Source organism: Neofelis nebulosa, chromosome 6 (genome assembly GCF_028018385.1).
Source record: "Neofelis nebulosa isolate mNeoNeb1 chromosome 6, mNeoNeb1.pri, whole genome shotgun sequence".
Classification (NCBI taxonomy): Eukaryota; Metazoa; Chordata; class Mammalia; order Carnivora; family Felidae; genus Neofelis; species Neofelis nebulosa.
In genome coordinates, this window is record NC_080787.1 from 40,810,284 (window position 1) to 40,828,441 (window position 18,158).

At 38.8% G+C, this 18,158-nt stretch overlaps 1 protein-coding gene across 3 annotated transcripts in view; it reads left to right on the forward strand.

Annotated features, from left to right (window-relative positions):
* The window catches only part of DNAH8 (dynein axonemal heavy chain 8), a 335,701-nt gene that overhangs the window by 211,829 nt on the left and 105,714 nt on the right, over window positions 1–18,158 (forward strand). For all 3 annotated transcript variants that reach the window (XM_058733804.1, XM_058733802.1, XM_058733803.1), the window contains exons 65-74: window positions 51–215; window positions 1,533–1,759; window positions 3,794–3,912; window positions 5,712–5,815; window positions 7,338–7,514; window positions 9,460–9,627; window positions 10,147–10,362; window positions 14,038–14,175; window positions 15,646–15,773; window positions 16,581–16,752. In XM_058733804.1, the coding sequence (XP_058589787.1) occupies window positions 51–215; window positions 1,533–1,759; window positions 3,794–3,912; window positions 5,712–5,815; window positions 7,338–7,514; window positions 9,460–9,627; window positions 10,147–10,362; window positions 14,038–14,175; window positions 15,646–15,773; window positions 16,581–16,752 (1,614 nt within the window). The remainder of the gene's footprint in view (window positions 1–50; window positions 216–1,532; window positions 1,760–3,793; window positions 3,913–5,711; window positions 5,816–7,337; window positions 7,515–9,459; window positions 9,628–10,146; window positions 10,363–14,037; window positions 14,176–15,645; window positions 15,774–16,580; window positions 16,753–18,158) is intronic.

The window sequence follows — 18,158 nt, forward strand, 5'->3', positions numbered from 1 at the left end:
GTGTGGGGAACCTGTAAAAAACAGAACACTTTCTTGTCTGTTTCTCAAAGATCTCCAATCTGTTTGCGCGAGACGAGATGGATGAAATCACCCAAGGTCTGATATCAGTAATGAAAAAGGAGCTGCCTCGCCACCCTCCTACCTTTGATAATCTGTATGAATACTTCATTTCAAGATCAAGGAAGAACTTGCATGTTGTTCTTTGCTTTTCTCCAGTGAGTTGTTACTTAATTTGTATTTATGTGGGAGGAGTTACTTACTGAAATGTACTTAATATTCACCTTCGGTGATGAAATGATTCGCCCGGAAACTAACATTTGTTACATTGAATTGAAATTAACACTTCATTACCACCAATCTCCACCAGAGGCAATCTCCTACCAAAGTGTAATAATTTAAAATAATTCATTTTTATAAGAAATTATTTCATAGCCTACAGCTTTCATTAATTGCCTAGAGATATAGATTATTCAAATTGTTAAGGGATTTGGTGATGTAATCTTGTCCAGTTCTTCCTCCAATACAGACATACCATCTAGAATGTCCCTGATGTAGGTTTGACTGTCTCTAGCTCTCTGTACTGTCCAGTATAGTAGCCATTAGACATGTATGGCCATTTACATTTTGATTAGTTAAAATGAAGTAAAATAAAAATTCAGTTCCTCAGTCCCACTAGCTCCATTTCAAATGCTCAGTAGCTACATGTGGCATGTGGCCACCATACTGGAAAGCGCATAGGTAGAACATCTCCAGAGTCACAGGAAGTCCTGTTGGGCAGCTCTGCTCTATGGGTCTCACTAACTGACAAGCCAACCTACTTAATTTTAGATAGTCTAATTGCCAGAGAGGTCTTCTTTAGAATGAACTGGATTTTGTCTTTCTGTTTTTTTCCCCTGTGATTCTGTTTCTGGCCTGTAAAATGAACCTCATCCCCCGCTTCAGCTCCTCGGATATTTAGAGAAAGTCTTTGCAGACTCGCTAAGTTGTTTCTTTTGTAGACCAAACACCTCCCACCCCTTCCACTATTCTCACTTGTCCTAGTGTCCAGGACTTTCACTGTCCTGGTCATCTCTCTCTGCAAGAGTTCCAATTTGTCACTTTCCTCTTAAAGGTAGCTCTTAGGATCAAAACCAATAATGCAGATGTAGTCTTAGGACAGGGAAGAGTGTAGAAATATTACCTCCCTTCATCTGGACACTTAATTTATTAATGCAGCCCAAGAGTTTTAAAAAAATGTTTATTTTTGAGAGAGAGAGAAAGAGAGTGTAAGTGGGGGGATCCAAGCAGAATCCAAGCAGGTTCCAGTCTCGGAGCTGTCAGCACAGAGCCTGATATGGGGCTCGAACCCACAAACTGTGAGATCATGTCCTGAGCTGAAGTCGGACGCTTAACCGACTGAGCCACCAAGGCACCCTGCCCCCAGGATTTTTTTAAAATATCACACTGTTGACCCAGAATGCCTAAGCCTCTCTCTAGACAATTTATTATAATCCCTTTGTGTGTCTAATGCTTTCCGTCTTTGCTGCCAATAGGTTGGTGAGAAGTTCCGTGCCCGTTCTTTGAAATTTCCTGGCTTGATATCAGGTTGCACCATGGACTGGTTTAGTCGCTGGCCAAAGGAGGCTTTGATTGCTGTGGCCTCCTATTTCCTTTCAGGCTACGGTATTGTCTGCTCCAGTGACACTAAAAGACAAGTTGTAGAAACAATGGGCCTCTTCCATGACATGGTTTCAGAGAGCTGTGAAAGTTATTTCCAAAGGTGAATGACTTTTCCTGAGTGTGTTAGCTGCAAAACCAGAGTTCACTCCAAAGAGAAATTCAGTGCAGCAGCCACTAAAAGGCTCTTTATATTGATTGAGTGCAGAGTCCCAGATGCAGTTAGATTTTGTTCTTGCTTTGATTTTCTAGTGATTATGCATTGAAATAATGATAAATAAATGAGACTTAAAAATTAACTAGTGTCCGTACTTAAGTATCACTTTCTCTCCAGGCCTTAAAGTAACAGATGCTTAATGAATCACTCTATTTCATTTGCTTAATTTTTTTTTGAAAATGACTTAACCGATTCATTATAAACTATTTAAAATTAGTTTATTATTTACATACATTATTTATTCTGATTAAAGAAGTACACTGTTTTAAAGTTTCACTATTGCCTTATGTTAGGGGATATTTAGGTTTTGTGTTTGCATCTCTTAGCCTTTTTTCTTAAGTTTATTTATTTATTTATTTTGAGAGCGAGAGAGCAAGAGTGAGAGCTGGGGGGTGGGGGCAGAGAGAAAGGGAGAGAGAGAATCCCTATGGAGCCGAGCAGGCTCCATAGGCTGCAGAACCCAACACAGGGCTCGGTCCCACAAACCATGAGATCATGACCTGAGCCAAAATCAAGAGTCAGAGGGTCAACCATCTGAGCCACCCAGGCACCCTTGCATCTCTTAATCTTATCAATGTGTTCACACCAAATAATTTTAATTGACTGTTTGCTAACAATAGCAATGGTGTTCACATGTGAAAGCTGTCATCAACAGTTCAAAAATACAACTTTTTCGCCCTCCCAAAGCATGATAGTCACTGTGTACATTTGACAGATGTGAGTAAAGGTGGGCCAACGTGATCTTCAGGCTTCTGGGGGTGCTAAACCTGCCAGAAGAATTTTCCTACATAGAGAGTCTAGCTAACAGTTTCATGGATTTTCCAGAGGGTCCCTATCTCACAAAAGTATGTTTATCTTGGACCCTTTTCTTTACTTAAAACTAGACCCAGGATCCCCACCCCCTTAACAAGTTCTATATAATCTCCCAGATCCTCTTGGTGAATCCATGGGTATTAATTCATACGGTTAGGAAGATTTTCCTTCCATTTAACTTGAACGCTGCCGGTTACTGTCATCTGTGGAGAGAAAGTTTACCTTTGTACAGCTCCAAAAAAAAAGACTGTGTCTTTATTTTTGCAAAATTTGGTGTATTGTCCAAAATTTTCATATCCTTGCTGACTGTAGAAGTTTTTTCTGAATGTGATATTTATAAAATGCTTAAATGCTAGTCATATGTCCAGTCCTTAAAATATTTTTTAGTGTTAAAAATCTTTGGAACTCCAAAAATGAAAAAATTAATATAAAAGGTAAAATGATTTTATAGTATGTGAGGAGCTCTTCTTTGACTCAAGCTTCTCCTCTATAAAATTATTCCTTTTATTTATGTCTACTGTTAAATAGAATTACTATAGTAAAGCCATAGTGAGTTGAATATTTGAGTTAAATAGAATTACTTTAGTAAAGCCATAGTGAGTTGAATATTTGGGTCAAGTGTGGCTGCCTTGATTTCAAGGATGATCTGGTCAATCTGGGGAGACACAGGTTTTCACATTTGTAGGCCCACCCAGCTAGTTTTTAACAGTGAAGAAGTGTTTAGCAAATATCAGTTGAATGAAAACAGATCATAGCACAAATTCCTTTCATATATATATATATTATATACATATAATATATATAAAATTCACAAAATGCTGGTAGGTGTGGGGCAGTGATTCTTTTCTCAGTTTTCCAGATGAAGAAACAGAAGCCCAGAGTGGGGAAAGGGTCAAGTCAAAGACCCCCTAAAGTGTCAAAACATCAGATATTTAGTGTCCTTTCCACCTCACCTCTAGGGAAGCCATTCACAATTCCTCCCCTCCTACTAGTGAATCGCCCTTCAGAATTACACTGATTCCACAGTGGGAAGTGCATCTGTAGGATGCTTTATAGGAATACATCAGAATGACAGAGATGAAGATCATCGTCATGTTCTACTTTCAGATACCGCCGAAGAGCTCACGTGACTCCCAAGTCTTATCTCTCCTTTATAAATGGTTATAAAAACATTTATGCTGAAAAGGTGAAATTTATCAATGAACAAGCTGAACGTATGAATATTGGTAAGCATAATGGAATCTTTTAAGGATTTTTTCATAGGAATCTATATATATAGATGCCTGTTAGGGTCATTTACCGTTAAGAAGCTCCAGGCAGAAGAAAATCCAAACAGATGGGGCCAATTTTTTCTCTCAAACCATTTTCTCCTGGCCCTTTCAACTGGATCCACACTGTCGGGCTGGGCGTCCTCATAGTCACTGAGCCCCTACCTGCAGGTAGAGAAACTACCAGTTCTTGGAAAGCCAGTTCTTGGAAACTGACCACAACTTCAGTTTTTGGTTTCGTTACACTTTGCCTTGACTTGCCTAAACTTTGCCATGTCAATGCTTCTCAGATTTCTAACAAAGGAAAAGGAAAAACAAATCAAAACAAAAAGAGTTTCCCTGAGCAATGGATGTCTGTGTCCAGGACATGTAATATAAGCGGGAAAATTATAAATTGGAGCAAGTTATATGTCCAGAAAACATTTGGTCCAAACAGGCCAAAAAGAAGTGGTTTTTTTCCCCCCGCTTCTCCTGCAAAAAATGTGGTGCCCTAGCATAACTAAACTCCAAGGTCTATGCAGTTATAGTGATGGAAAGAAACACTGTGCAAGAAACTATCCTCTGTTTTTCTCATGGTTCATCTTCTTGTGGCTCTCCATAGGATGCTCTACAATCAGCGGTCAGCTGGAGCTACCTGGACTGGCTCTGGAGAGATAGTTAAATTCTTAGGAACTTTATGATCTAGTCATTAAACACAGCCTTTATTCAAAACATGTAAACTCACAATTAAATAAGTTATAGTTTAAGAAGGCAAGTGTGCTCAAAATTTATCACATCTTAATTATTTTCACTCTGTTTTACTGCTATTCATGTTCTTGAGGTTAATTATTTTTATTCTATCAGTATGGTTGACATAAAATGGAGTGCTACTAACAGTCTCTTGGTGGCTTAAAATCAGCCATGGTGGGAATATTTACACCATGGGAATTGGAAAACATGCAAATGAGTGTTCCCCCCTCTCCCCAAGAGACCCAGATACTAAACACTTACCAACACACCACCGTCTAGAACTCAGTTGCAATGTGAGAAATCCACTTAACCAGCTCTTTTGCTCTGTGGTACTGAGAGCCTTGGAGCCAGCTGCACAAGGTTTAGCCGCTTGTTTCATTTTCATAGCAAAGAAAACCACAAAATGATGACTATATTAGCTGTCTCATTTGCCATTCCAGCTGCAATGTGCTTCAAAGGCAAAAAAAAAATGATATTTACATCATTAAAAATGATGTTTGCAAAGCCAAGGACAGCACTAAATTGTCAAATAAGTTAGTTACCTGACTAAAGTAATCTTAGTATGGCATTGTGACTTTCCCTTCAGTTTAGCTGGGTGGTGTTCTTCACCCCCTGCTGAAACTGTCAGAGATTTGGTCAGTATTGTTGCTCCTAATATATGAATATTAAAAAAAAATTTTTTAATGTTTATTCATTTTTGAAAGACAGAGACAGAGCAGAAGCAGGGGTGGGACGGAGAGAGAGGAAGACACAGAATCCGAAGTAGGTTCCAGGCTCTGAGCTGTCAGCACAGAGCCCGACGTGGGGCTTGAACTCACGAACCGTGAGATCATGACCTGAGCTGAAGTCAGATGCTTAACCAACTGAGCCACCAGGCACCCCTATATGAGTATTTTTTAAAGCATTTGTCCATAAATAATTATCTTGTGTTATAATCCTGGTACAGTGCCTTGTAAATAGTAAATATTGAACAAATATTTGGGATGTCCATATTCTAAGGAAAAGTGTATGTGTGTGTATTTGCAAAGGTCTTGATAAGCTTATGGAGGCAAGTGAATCTGTTGCTAAGCTCTCTCAGGATCTTGCGGTAAAGGAGAAGGAGCTGGCAGTGGCTTCCGTAAAAGCAGATGAAGTGAGTGGCATTTACTTTATAACTAGTGATGAAGAATATTATTCCATATTTTAAAAAGCATCATTTAAAAATGTTATTAAAAATGGTTAATATATAAACCCATAGACTGTTTCTTTTCTTTAAAAAAATTTTTTTTGAATGTTTATGTATTTTTGAGAGACAGCCCACAAGTAGGGGAGGGGCAGAGAGAGACGGAGACACAGAATCCGAAGCAGGCTCCAGGCTCCGAGCTGTCAGCCCAGAGCCTGATGCTGGGGCTTGAACCCATGAACCGTAAGATCAAGGCCTGAGCCGAAGTTGGATGCTTAACCAACTGAGCCACCCAGGTGCCCCAACCTGTAGGCTATTTCTCGTGATATAATGTTCACAAAGACCATTACATATTTTTGTTTAACTTCCACCAAGGCACACCTAAATTATTATATCCTCCACCTGATTATTCTTTCTTCTCTGGCTCTGTCTCTCTTTATATAATTTTTATAAAAAATTTTATAAATTTTTTATAAATGCATAGAAATTTGTTTATATAATTTTTATATAAAATTTTTGCTTGACTATAACTTATATTTAAGTTAAGTCTTCTCTTTAAGGTCCTCTCATGCTCTAAGTTTCTAGGATGACCCAGGTCTCATCTAAAGTTTGTGTCAAGGAGGGAAAAACTAATAGGAAATGTTGGTGGAGTTAAAAAAAAAAAAAAAGATACTCCTCTCAAGTTGATGGTTGCTGCTCCTTCATCTGTGACCCTACCAGCCTGTGACTGCTTTCAGCTTCCACTCACTGAGTTGGTTAAGAGTGGATACTTAAATCTTAACCCTTAGCCAGTTACTGAAGTAAGAGAGATAACATAGGACAGGGTTTTAGCATAGTCCTGTCATATTGTAGGTGCTCAACAAACCTGAGCTATTTTATGTTTTTTTCGTGGGCATTAATATGGTTTCTGACCTTATTCCATTATCTATATTTGAATTGTGTTAATTTTCTAGAAATTACATACAGCGGAAATACCATTTTCCCGAAAGCTTAAAATGTTTATGTATATAGTCTATAGATATAAAAATATACATATATAAAAATATACATTGAGAGAGAGAGGGAGAGAGAGAGAGCGAGCAGGGGAGAGGGGCAGAGGGAGAAAGAGAATCTTAAGCAGACTCCATACCCAGTGCAGAGCTGACACAGGGTATGGACCTGTGTCCATAAAGTAACTGTGTGTCCCACGACCCTGAGATCATGACCTAAGCCAAAATCAAGAGTCACGCGCTCAACCAACTGAGCCACCCCAGCGCCCCTTATTTATATATTTGTAAGCCTTAGGAGAAGACTGCAAGGAACCATTTAAAGGAGTTACTGTAATACACTTTAAAGCATAAATTAAAGAATATATATAAAATATACGTAGGGAATCAATTTGCTTTTATTTGTGTTGTATATTGTATCAAATAAATGTTCTTCCACTACTCGAATCTGTAAATTTTGCTCAGGAGATACCTATTTGCCCTCATGTGTTCCCTCGATTTAACAGGTGTTAGCAGAAGTCACAGTAAGTGCTCAGGCTTCAGCCAAAGTCAAAAATGAAGTGCAGGAGGTGAAAGACAAAGCCCAAAAAATTGTGGATGAAATTGATAGTGAAAAAGTAAAAGCTGAGACCAAGCTGGAGGCAGCTAGACCGGCCCTGGAAGAAGCAGAGGCGGCCTTAAACGTGAGTGTGTGCTGTGACCTGCTCTCAGCACAAGTCCCAGCCAGAACCAGGTTTAATTCTGTGAAATTCACTGCAGGACTTCTAGAATCTGAAAACTGAATTGAATTCTAATGTGCTTTATAATCTCTGAGTCTGAAGACAAATGTTTCTGCTGGTTCAATTTTCTAAGTTCTAATTTTTTTAAGTCTTCAGCCCCTATAACTTACTATTTTCGTTCCATAAATCAGCCTTCCATGAGATCTGAGAAATAATGGTGATTAGTGGCCTAAGCAATAGCATAAGGGATTCAGATTATATAGAGAGCCTTCTCAGTTCCTCCAAAGCATCCCCTCCAGATTATATTACTTGCCCTTTAAAAATCTTCTTGTGGGAGCACCTGGGTGGCTCAGTCGGTTAAGCATCTGACTTCAGCTAGGTCATGATCTCGCAGTTCATGAGTTCAAGCCCCATGTCAGGCTCTGTGCTGACAGCTCAGAGTCTGGAGCCTGCTTTGGATTCTGTGTCTCCCTCTCTGACCCCCGAACCTGCCCCCCTCCGCTCGTGCTCTCTCTCTTTCTCAAAAATAAATAAACATTAAAAAAATCTTCTTGTGGGTTCCAGTGGCTGTTGGGATAAGGTTCCCAGCTAGCCATCCATATCTGTGAGGCAACATGCAGTTGCCTTTTGCGACCACCACTTCTTAAATACATGATCTGGCGTAAATTTATTTTACTTTTTTGTGTCTCCATGGCGATTATAATTCCTCAGTGATCCTTGAAGGATAAATTTAAACATTAAAGGTAATGAATACAGTTTGCTGGGCACATAGAAAGTACTGAGTAAATATCAGTGCTGCTGTTAGTTCTGATAATCTGGCTCCTGTCTATCCCTTGAACTCTTCTGTCATTCTTTCTCTATACACGGTATGGTCCAGCCATGCAGAAACATCCGTAGGCTTCTGGAAGAATCATGGTCTGTTTAAATGTCTCTCTCTCTGCCAGAAATGCTTTTCCTAACTTACATTGCCTAATAAGAGTCATTCTGCAGGACGAGGCTCATCCCTTCTAGAAAGTGTTCGACTCTTCTGGCTCTCCTTTGTTTTTCCTGTCACCTCTCTGCTTCTATCACGATGATAATCCTAGTTTAGGGTGATTATACTTTCTTTCTTTTCCTCCAAAGATTATGAGGACAAGGTTATTTTTCTTTCTTTCTTTCTTTTTAAATGGGAGAATGCCTGTATTTGTTGAATGAATAGATTTATGATAATCATTTAATAAAATTGTGGCAAAGATCAGGACACATTCTCGACCCCCCACTCCCTTTAAGAATCCTACAGTAACCTGCAAGACAGAGAAATCACTGAACAAATGATTCTTAGGCGATTTTATTGGTCATGTTATGTTCCAATCCTTCTTGCCTTGAATATCAGGTAATATTTTAAATCCAGCTCACAGATAGAAACTTTGAAAAGTATTTTTATAAGCCATATGTTATAATAACTTCTCTTTTCTCCTTTGAATTTCTTCCCCTTGGATAGATAGGGCAGCCCTTAAGACAAAGACTGAAGGTTAGGTTTCTGATATTCAGAGCCTTCCTTCTCTTTTTTAATATCCACACATAGAGTATGTGCTTTGAAGATGCAAGTTATCTAAATGTTACCCATCAATGAGGCGTGTTGCTCACAGGTCTGGGGTGGTGGGTAATGAATGGTAGAGATATTCTACAGCAATTATTTGAGGGCAACAAGAGAAAAAAGAATAAAAACAAATGGAAATCCCAAGATAACAATGAAAGAGCCATTATGCAAAAATTTTGGGATATAAACCCTTAAAGGGATAAGGTCAGGAGATGGGGAGAACATACATTTTAAAGTTTTCTACTTTTGTTATTTAAAAGCATTAGATTCCTGTGTGATTATTAATACTGTTCAACAAAAAATACGTTGATTTCCTAATCCCAAATACAGACTATCAAACCAAATGATATTGCCACAGTCAGGAAACTTGCAAAGCCCCCGCATCTTATTATGAGAATCATGGACTGTGTTCTGCTACTATTTCAAAAGAAAATTGACCCTGTCACTATGGATCCAGAAAAACCTTGCTGCAAACCATCCTGGGGAGAGTCATTAAAAGTAAGTAAAAATCTTTGCAAGACCAATGAGATTCATCAGGTGTCCCCAGTCCAGGACATTCAATATAGACCAGACAAGCTGGCAGGCTTTAATTGATAATTGTGTAATGAAGAGTTTATCTTAAACTGCACCCCCTAAAGTATAAGTGGGGAAAGATTTTAAAGCCAAATGCCTTCTTTTCGTAAAAAGTGTCCAGAACCTGAGGCTAGCACTGGCACGGTCTTGATGTCAACCCAACTGAGTCTCTGAAAGGGAGCTTCTGTGGTTGGTGACATTCAGATGCACCCACTGGACGGGAAGCTCACATATCTTTTCTTCCTTACTCTTTTACCGTGGTAATGGGAAGACAATTTGCAGTTTACAGATTTAGGTTGACTGCTGTCAATCTTGATTTGTATGTTTAAGAGGGTGTCGGTTGTTACTTCTTTGGAAGAAACTTCAATTTCGGAATATATACTAACTCAGGAAGAAAGCATTGATTTTCTCCCAGAACGTACAGGTTGCGCTACTATTTTTCAGTTAATGAGTGCAACAGGGTTCCTGTGGAGCCTTCAGCAGTTTCCCAAGGATACTATAAATGAAGAGACTGTTGAGTTGCTGCAGCCGTATTTTAACATGGATGATTATTCTTTGGAAAATGCCAAAAAAGTCTGTGGGAATGTGGCTGGCCTGCTGTCCTGGACTCTTGCTATGGCCACATTTTATGGTGTCAACAGAGAGGTGTTGCCTCTGAAGGTAAGAGTTTCCCTCCGCCTCCTAGAAAATCAGTGTTCAGTAAAAATCAGTCATCAGTATTACTGCTATGAGAAGACAAAGCAAAGCAGCATTTTGACTAATAAAGATCTATGAAGCCATTTTGCTAAATGTTTCCTCTTTTCTTCATGTCTTCTTGTGGTTTCTCACTTTCTTTACATCTGTTATGTGTTTCTGGGCATCACAGACAAGAAATCAAAGCCAGCTTGTTAACTTAAAGCAGGAAATGAATTCAGTGCAAGTAATAATTAAGCTGTCATAAAAGAAAACTTGCCATTTCTTTAAAGTTTAAAGAGATTACGTTTGGAGATAGAATGTGATTACTAGTTTCCAAACAAAGTTTATAGAAATTAAGGTCAACACCCAAAAATACTTGAAATTTAAAAAGAGGGGGAGGGTGGGGGGAAACCCTTGTTTCTAAGAAACAAATGAACAAACAAAATTTTGAAAGATCGCTCACAAAAGAAGAGAAATCAGGATGTTGCAGACTTGCCACAACCCTAAATATTAGAATGTAATGGGGAGATATATGCAGAGTATTGAGGAAATTGCTGTGGTCCAAGAATTCAATAACTGGTCAAGCTGCCCTTCATGTATAAGGAAACAAAAAGACATTCTTAAGGATGCAGTTTAAGTACTGAGTGGTAAATACACACACACACACACACACACACACACGCACGCACTCCATGTATACAAGGGCAGCCTGTTCTTCAGGTCAGAGGGAACAGAATGACATTCTCAAGAGTGCGAAGGATTCATAAAATACACCACCCAGATACATATTAACCTCCCGCCCCACCCCCACCACAGAGCTAAAAGAGGTGAAAGTGGTTGCTCTGTGGAATGGAAAATGATGAGCAGGTGGGCAGGGTGTTGTGGGTTTTCATAGTAAGCCTTATAAAAATGGCTGCCTTTTTTTTTTTTAGTTTATTTATTTATTTGGAGAGAGATGGAGACAGTGAGATGAGGGGAGGGGCAGATAGAGAAGGAGAGAGAGAGAGAGAGAGAGAGAGAGAATCCCAAGCAGGCTCCGCACTGCCAGCTCAGAGCCACATGCAGGGCTCAAACTCATGAAACTGTGAGATCATGACCTGAGCTGAAATCAAGAGTTGGATGCTTAACTGACTGAGCCACCCAGGTGGCCCTGAAGATGGCTGTCTTTTAAAACTGTGTGCATAGGTAACTTTGAGAAAAATAGAAAAGAAGTTGAAAATAACGAGGTGGCTCAGGTCATGATCTCATGGTTTGTGAGTTTCAATCCCTGCATCGGGCTCACTGATGTCAGCTCGGAGCCTACTTTGGATCCTCTATCCCCTTCTCTCTCTGCTCCTCCCCTGCTTGCACTTTCTCTTCCTCAAAAATAAACATTTTTTTTAAATAAAGTTTTAATAAAGGGAAATGATGAGAAAATGTAACAATCTACTCCAACAAAAAGATACCAAGGGATGTAGAATTTAAGAAAAAATGCACTTATAAGAACAAAGTTAATTTTTACTAAAAATTATGATCTATAGTGAGACTTAATTATAATTATGCTTTTTGTAATAAATAAAATGTTATCAAATTACAAAAAGCAAAATGCATTCATATTTTAAGTGGATATTAACACAGGTAGTATTGCAATTTGAGATTATGCAGAAGGCTGGTTTTATGAGTGCACACAGGACTCTGTGTTTAGAAGGGTCCGTGCTTGGCTTAATAGTCACTGTCACCCTCTTGAAGTTCTTAATAATTATTTAACAAGAGGCCCCACATTTTAATTTTGTACTGGGCCCTGCAAATTACGTAGCCAGTCTTTTGCAGCCATAAACTAGTAATTATATAGAGATTTTACACTTTATCATTTTTAAGGTTGAATAGCTACATTGAACTTTCTTGAATATGAACAAAGAATATGAAATTATTTCTAGTGACCAAGAAACATTTACAAAAATTGATCATACTCAATGCTAAAAGAAGACTTTGATTCAGTTCCCAAAAGCAGAACTTGTCAAGGCCTCATTCTCTGATTATAAACAATAAGATTACACAGTTTTCATTAAAAAAAAAAAAATCCAGCCACTTCTTTTTAGAAAATGATGACAAAAAACTAGTTACCAAAGCTTTTGTTATGTGGCCCAATGGTACTTTCTTAGCTCTTAAATTAATTAAAGAAACTAAACACTCCAGAACATACTTGCTTATAAATATACATACACACAAAACTTAAGGAAAGTGGAATAGAACCAAAAAAAAAAAAAACAAAAACCATTAAAAGTTAGAGAAAAGTAGGGGTGCCTGGGTGGCTCAGTTGGTTAAGCGTCCGACTTCAGCTCAGGTCATGATCTCATGGCTCATGAGTTTGAGCCCCGTGTTGGGATCTGTGCTGACAGCTCAGAGCCTGGAGCCTGCTTTGGACTCTGTGTCTCCCTCTCTCTTTGCCCCTCCCCAGCTCACACTCTGTCTCTCTCTCTCCTTCAAAAATAAATAAACATTAAAAAATAGAGAACAGTAGCAGAATTAAATAATTGGTGCTTTGCAGAAACAAAATATAAGATACATGTTGGAAAATATAATCCAGAAGAAAATACATATACTCACAGATGCATAGATTTAAATAATTTTAAACAGTTATATGTAAATACATGAGAAAATTTCAATTTAATAATATTAATAGTAATTAAATTAATATTTCCTGTGAAAAAGGGCTAAATTTAGATAAATTAAACATTGGGAAAGAAAATGAGAATGTTATCAAAAAGCTTCTACATCAGAAGGCTTTAGGGCTATATTATTTTATTGATTCTTTTAAAGTTCTAAGAAACATATAATTCTCACTCAGTGCTGTAGGATGTAGAAAAAGATGAAACTCTACCATTACAGTAATTTCATTTCAAAATGTCTTTACGAAAGGACCAACCCAAAATGCTCACATGCCCAATAGCATTATTTATAATAATTTTAAATGGTGGGAGGGATGTCAAAAATAGGGCAAAGGTTAAATAAATTATGATACATCAAAATAGTGTGATATTATGCAGCCATATTGCTAATGTCTATGAAAAAGTGTTTAAGGACATGTTTAAGGAGAAATGATTACACCATATTAGGTGACAAAGAAAAAAACTAGAAAATGCCAGTTATCACCTTTTTAACACAATACTCACAGACTATCTCTGGGTAAAATCATGGGTAATTTCTATTCTCCTTTCTGTACATTGATGCATTTTTCATGTTTTCTGTATCAAACATGAATAATTAAAAGAAAAAATAGAACTTTAGTGAAATATCTCTAACACTCCAGCTGAACACACAGAAACAGATGACCTCAACATACCATCTTGGGCAAAAATTGTGTAATTCATGTTATTATTTACCAATTAAAACCATAAACAGAGGCGCCTGGGTGTCTCAGTTGGTTAGGCGTCGACTTTGGCTCAGGTCATGATCTCGGACCATGAGTTCGAGCCCCGCATCAGGCTCTCTGCTGTCAGCACAGAGCCCGCTTTCAGTTCCTGTGTTCCTCTCTGTCTCTGTCCCTCCCCCGCTCATGTGTACTTTCTTTCTCTCTCAAAAATAAATTAAATTAAAAAAATCATAAAGAAACAAAACAAAAACACAAATATTGGGCAGACCTAATACAAGTCCATACAATTACCTCTTCTTCCTTGTAAGGCTAACCTGGCCAAGCAGGAGGGCCGCCTAGCAGTTGCCAATGCTGAGCTGGGGAAGGCACAGGAACTGCTGGATGAGAAACAAGCCGAGCTGGATAAAGTACAAGCAAAATTTGATGCAGCGATGAATGAGAAAATGGTGAGATTAAGTATACAAAATTATGGCAACAAAGTATCAAAATTTTACACAAGTATGTGTTGTATTTGGAAATGAGGCACACGTTTATGACCAAAAAAAAAGTATTTACCTGACTGCCCTTCACTGGCTATGGCTACCTGTTTTCGATTTTTGACACTTTAAAGTTTTTTGTGTGTTTTTAATCATCATTTTCGGTAAGAGTAAGCTGCGATGTCATACCCTAAGGGGACTGATTTGGAGGTTAGAAAATTGGGTTTGAGATTCGGTGCAGAAACTTATTCACTAGGCAGCTGGAGGCAACTGATGGAGCTTTATCTGTCAGATGGGGACCCTAACATGACCTCATGGGACAGGGGCCCCAAGAAAAAGAAAGCCCTGATCTGCACTGTTTGCTGATTTCTGTGGCATAGATACTCCCACCGCTGCCAGTTTTAACCTACTGATGTGCTGACAGTGAACACATGTTTGGAAACAGGTGCACAGCAGTGCACTCTCATATACTGTACTGTTACATGTTTAGCACTGTTACATACTGAGCCCTACGATATACCACCATGCAGGTGCAGTGCTGACTTGACCTGAAGCACATAGATAAGGCAAAGATGTAGCAAATAATAAGGAGGTGATGGGTTTTTATTACTTGTTACCTTTGCTTTTAATATAGCTTAATTGTAAGCTTATATATATTTTTTTCTTTTTTAAAATTTAATTTCAAGTTAGTTAACATACAGTGTGGTTTTGGTTTCAGTAGAACCCACTGATTCATCTGTTACATATGACACCCAGTGCTCATCCCAACAAGTGCCTTCCTTAATGTGCATCATCCATTTAACCCATTCCCCCCCCCCCCCCGCCACCTCCCCTCCAGCAACCCTCAGTTTTGTTCTCTGTATTTAAGAGTCTTTTTCGGTTTCTCTCTCTCTCTGTTTTTATCTTATTTTTTCCTTCCCTTCCCCTATGTTCATCTGTTTCTCAAATGCCACATATAAATGAAATCATACGATGTGTTCAACACCATCCAAGTTTTCTGGAAATGTCATAATTGGCTTTTCTGAGTTGATAAAAGCTGGCTGCAGCACATCACTGTTGTGTAGAGTTTTTCTGAGGAAAAGTAAAAACACTTTGTAAACTTCCAAGAACTCAGAATTATCAAATCCAAGACTTAAAATGGTGTATTGTATTGGTCTGATTGTGTTTTGAAATCACTGAATAGAAATACTGTATTAATTTATGTGATTCGGAGTCTCTCTTACAAAATCGCTTTCCTTGAAATTTCGCAAGATAAAATAACTATATGATGAAGTAATTACCAGAATTTAACATGTAAAGCTTCACTCACATTGCTTTTTCAGATTATATTTATTTTGCAAATTAGGAAATTCCCTCATATGTGTTTATGTGTGAATACAGTGAATGTTTGATTAAGCACTTAAGGAAGTTCTTTGAGACACTCTCCCTTTATGAATCCAGGATTTGCTAAATGATGCAGATATGTGCCGGAAAAAGATGCAGGCAGCTTCCACTCTCATCGATGGGCTGAGTGGAGAAAAGGTCCGATGGACCCAGCAAAGCAAAGAGTTCAAAGCCCAGATTAACAGGTATAAACTTTGGCCTTTGCTATAATTGCTTTCCTTCTTAATCATCATTCCAAACACCACCTCTTTGTGACATTAGAGAAAATAAAATATATCTCCCAGTGAAATGCTTCACTCCCTCATCTCCCTACCAACCACTTCTGAATCTCACAGCTTAAGTCACGCACTCTCAGTAAAACAAAGAGGGATGAAACGTTTGTGAAACACGTTTAATCTCAATTTTGGTTCAGCAGTGCGGGGTTTTAGTACAAGAGTTCTTCTGATACTGTTTGGCTGTTCCAGAACCATCTACATATGTTGTCCAGTTCTATACTCTTAATCTCAGTGATTTTGAACGTGTGGATCGGTGGTTTGCTCTAAATACAAGGCAGACTTGTGCTCGTGTCTGCTGGTGTCCTCAGAAAAGTGGAAGAGAGGGGAATGAGAGAGGAGTAGAGAATGGCAAGAAGTGGGAGGAACAGAGGGGGAACAAGACAGGGAGAAGAAAATAATTTTATTAAGACTGAATCTGAAGAGGACCAAGGCATGGGAAAAGGATGCTTTTTTTTCCTCGGCATCAGGGCTCTGGACCTGCAGGCTTCAAGGAAGCAGTTTCTTGTTCCTTGGTCTACACCAAATGTGGCCCCTCCTACCCGCATTTGGGTTTGGGGGCTCTCTCTTGCATGGTCTCTCCATGTCTGGTTTCGAAGTGTTAAGCAGGAAGCAGAGAAGGATTTTGCCTAGTAACATGGACTGGTACGTGACCTTTCATACTCCTTAATGGGAGAGCTCTCATGTGTCAGGCACTCACTTTGTCTCGTTTCCTAACAGACTTGTAGGTGACATTCTTCTGTGCACTGGATTCCTTTCCTACCTTGGTCCTTTCAATCAGATATTTAGGAACTATTTGCTTAAAGATCAGTGGGAGATAGAGCTGAGAGCTCGGAAGATTCCTTTCACCGAAAACCTGAATCTTATTTCAATGTTGGTGGATCCGCCAACCGTAAGTGTCACTTTCCTTAGAATACTATTTGATTTTCAGTCTTATTTAGTAAGAAATCAAGGTACACCTAAGTTTTTCCCTTTTTTTTTTAAATTTAATTGAAAAGATTGTTTTGAAAATGCTTAAGAATTACTGAAAAAAACAACCACCTTTTTTTTGGTATAAAAGTTCCTTTCTGTTTAAGAAATCTTGCTTTTAAAATATTTTCAATTGCACTCCTGTGAACTAAAAGATCATTCGTGGGGGCGCCTGGCTGTCTCAGTCAGTGGAACGTGCACCTCTTGAGCTCAGGGTCTTGAGTTCGAACCCCACATTGGAGGTAGATTGCATAAAAAAATAAAATCTTCCAAAAAAAAAAAGATCCTTCATGAATTATAGGCTTGGTAATATTGAGTTCTTCTTTTTTTTTTTTTTTAACGTTTTATTTATTTTTGAGACAGAGAGAGACAGAGCATGAACGGGGGAGGGGCAGAGAGAGAGGGAGACACAGAATCGGAAGCAGGCTCCAGGCTCTGAGCCATCAGCCCAGAGCCCGATGCGGGGCTCGAACTCACGGACCGCGAGATCGTGACCTGAGCCAAAGTCAGCCGCTTAACCGACTGAGCCACCCAGGCGCCCCTTGAGTTCTTCTTATAACTTTCCATTATTTACACCACTCCTCTTAAGTCACACTCTCTTTCAAACATTTTAGGTGATTATAGGCATTAGCTAGGCCGTAAGTACTGGTATTAACCTTCTTTCGATGATTAACCATCTTTTCGTAGTGTCCAACAGCATAGCACAACAGCCCTTTGTGGTATCACTGAGTGATGGCACGTCCCGCTGCGCTAGCCTTCCTTGCTGGGAATTTGATGCCACTGTCAATTTTAAGTATATCTTGCAGAGCTCCTATGGCATTAAATGCTTTCCAGCCAATTTGTATTCATGAGCTGCTTTCTGATCTGTAAATATGTTCCCCAGTGGCTGTTTCCTGAGGGAAGTCATGCTATTAGTTTCATGTTATCTGCATTTAAAAGTTAAAAAAATTAATCTTTTCCAATTCAAACAATGTTCAACTGGTTGTTACAGGGACTAGATAATGTACTAAAGATGCAACGGACACTGATGAGGCAAAGCAGGCCAGGATAGTAATTATGACCTTTGGGGGCTGTTAGGATAATTTAATGAAGGTGGAAGCTGGTTGCTTCTTTGGATCCCAGGTGATCATACTGACGGCATGGAGGCAGGCTGGCAATTCCCTTGTAATTCGGAAAGGAAATATATTTTTTTTAAGTTTGTTTGTTAATTAATTAATTAATTAATTAATTAATTTAAAAGTAATCTCTGCCCCCAACGTGGGGCTCAAACGCATGACCCCAAGATCAAGAGTCACACACTCTTCTGACTGAGCCAGCCAAGCACCCCAG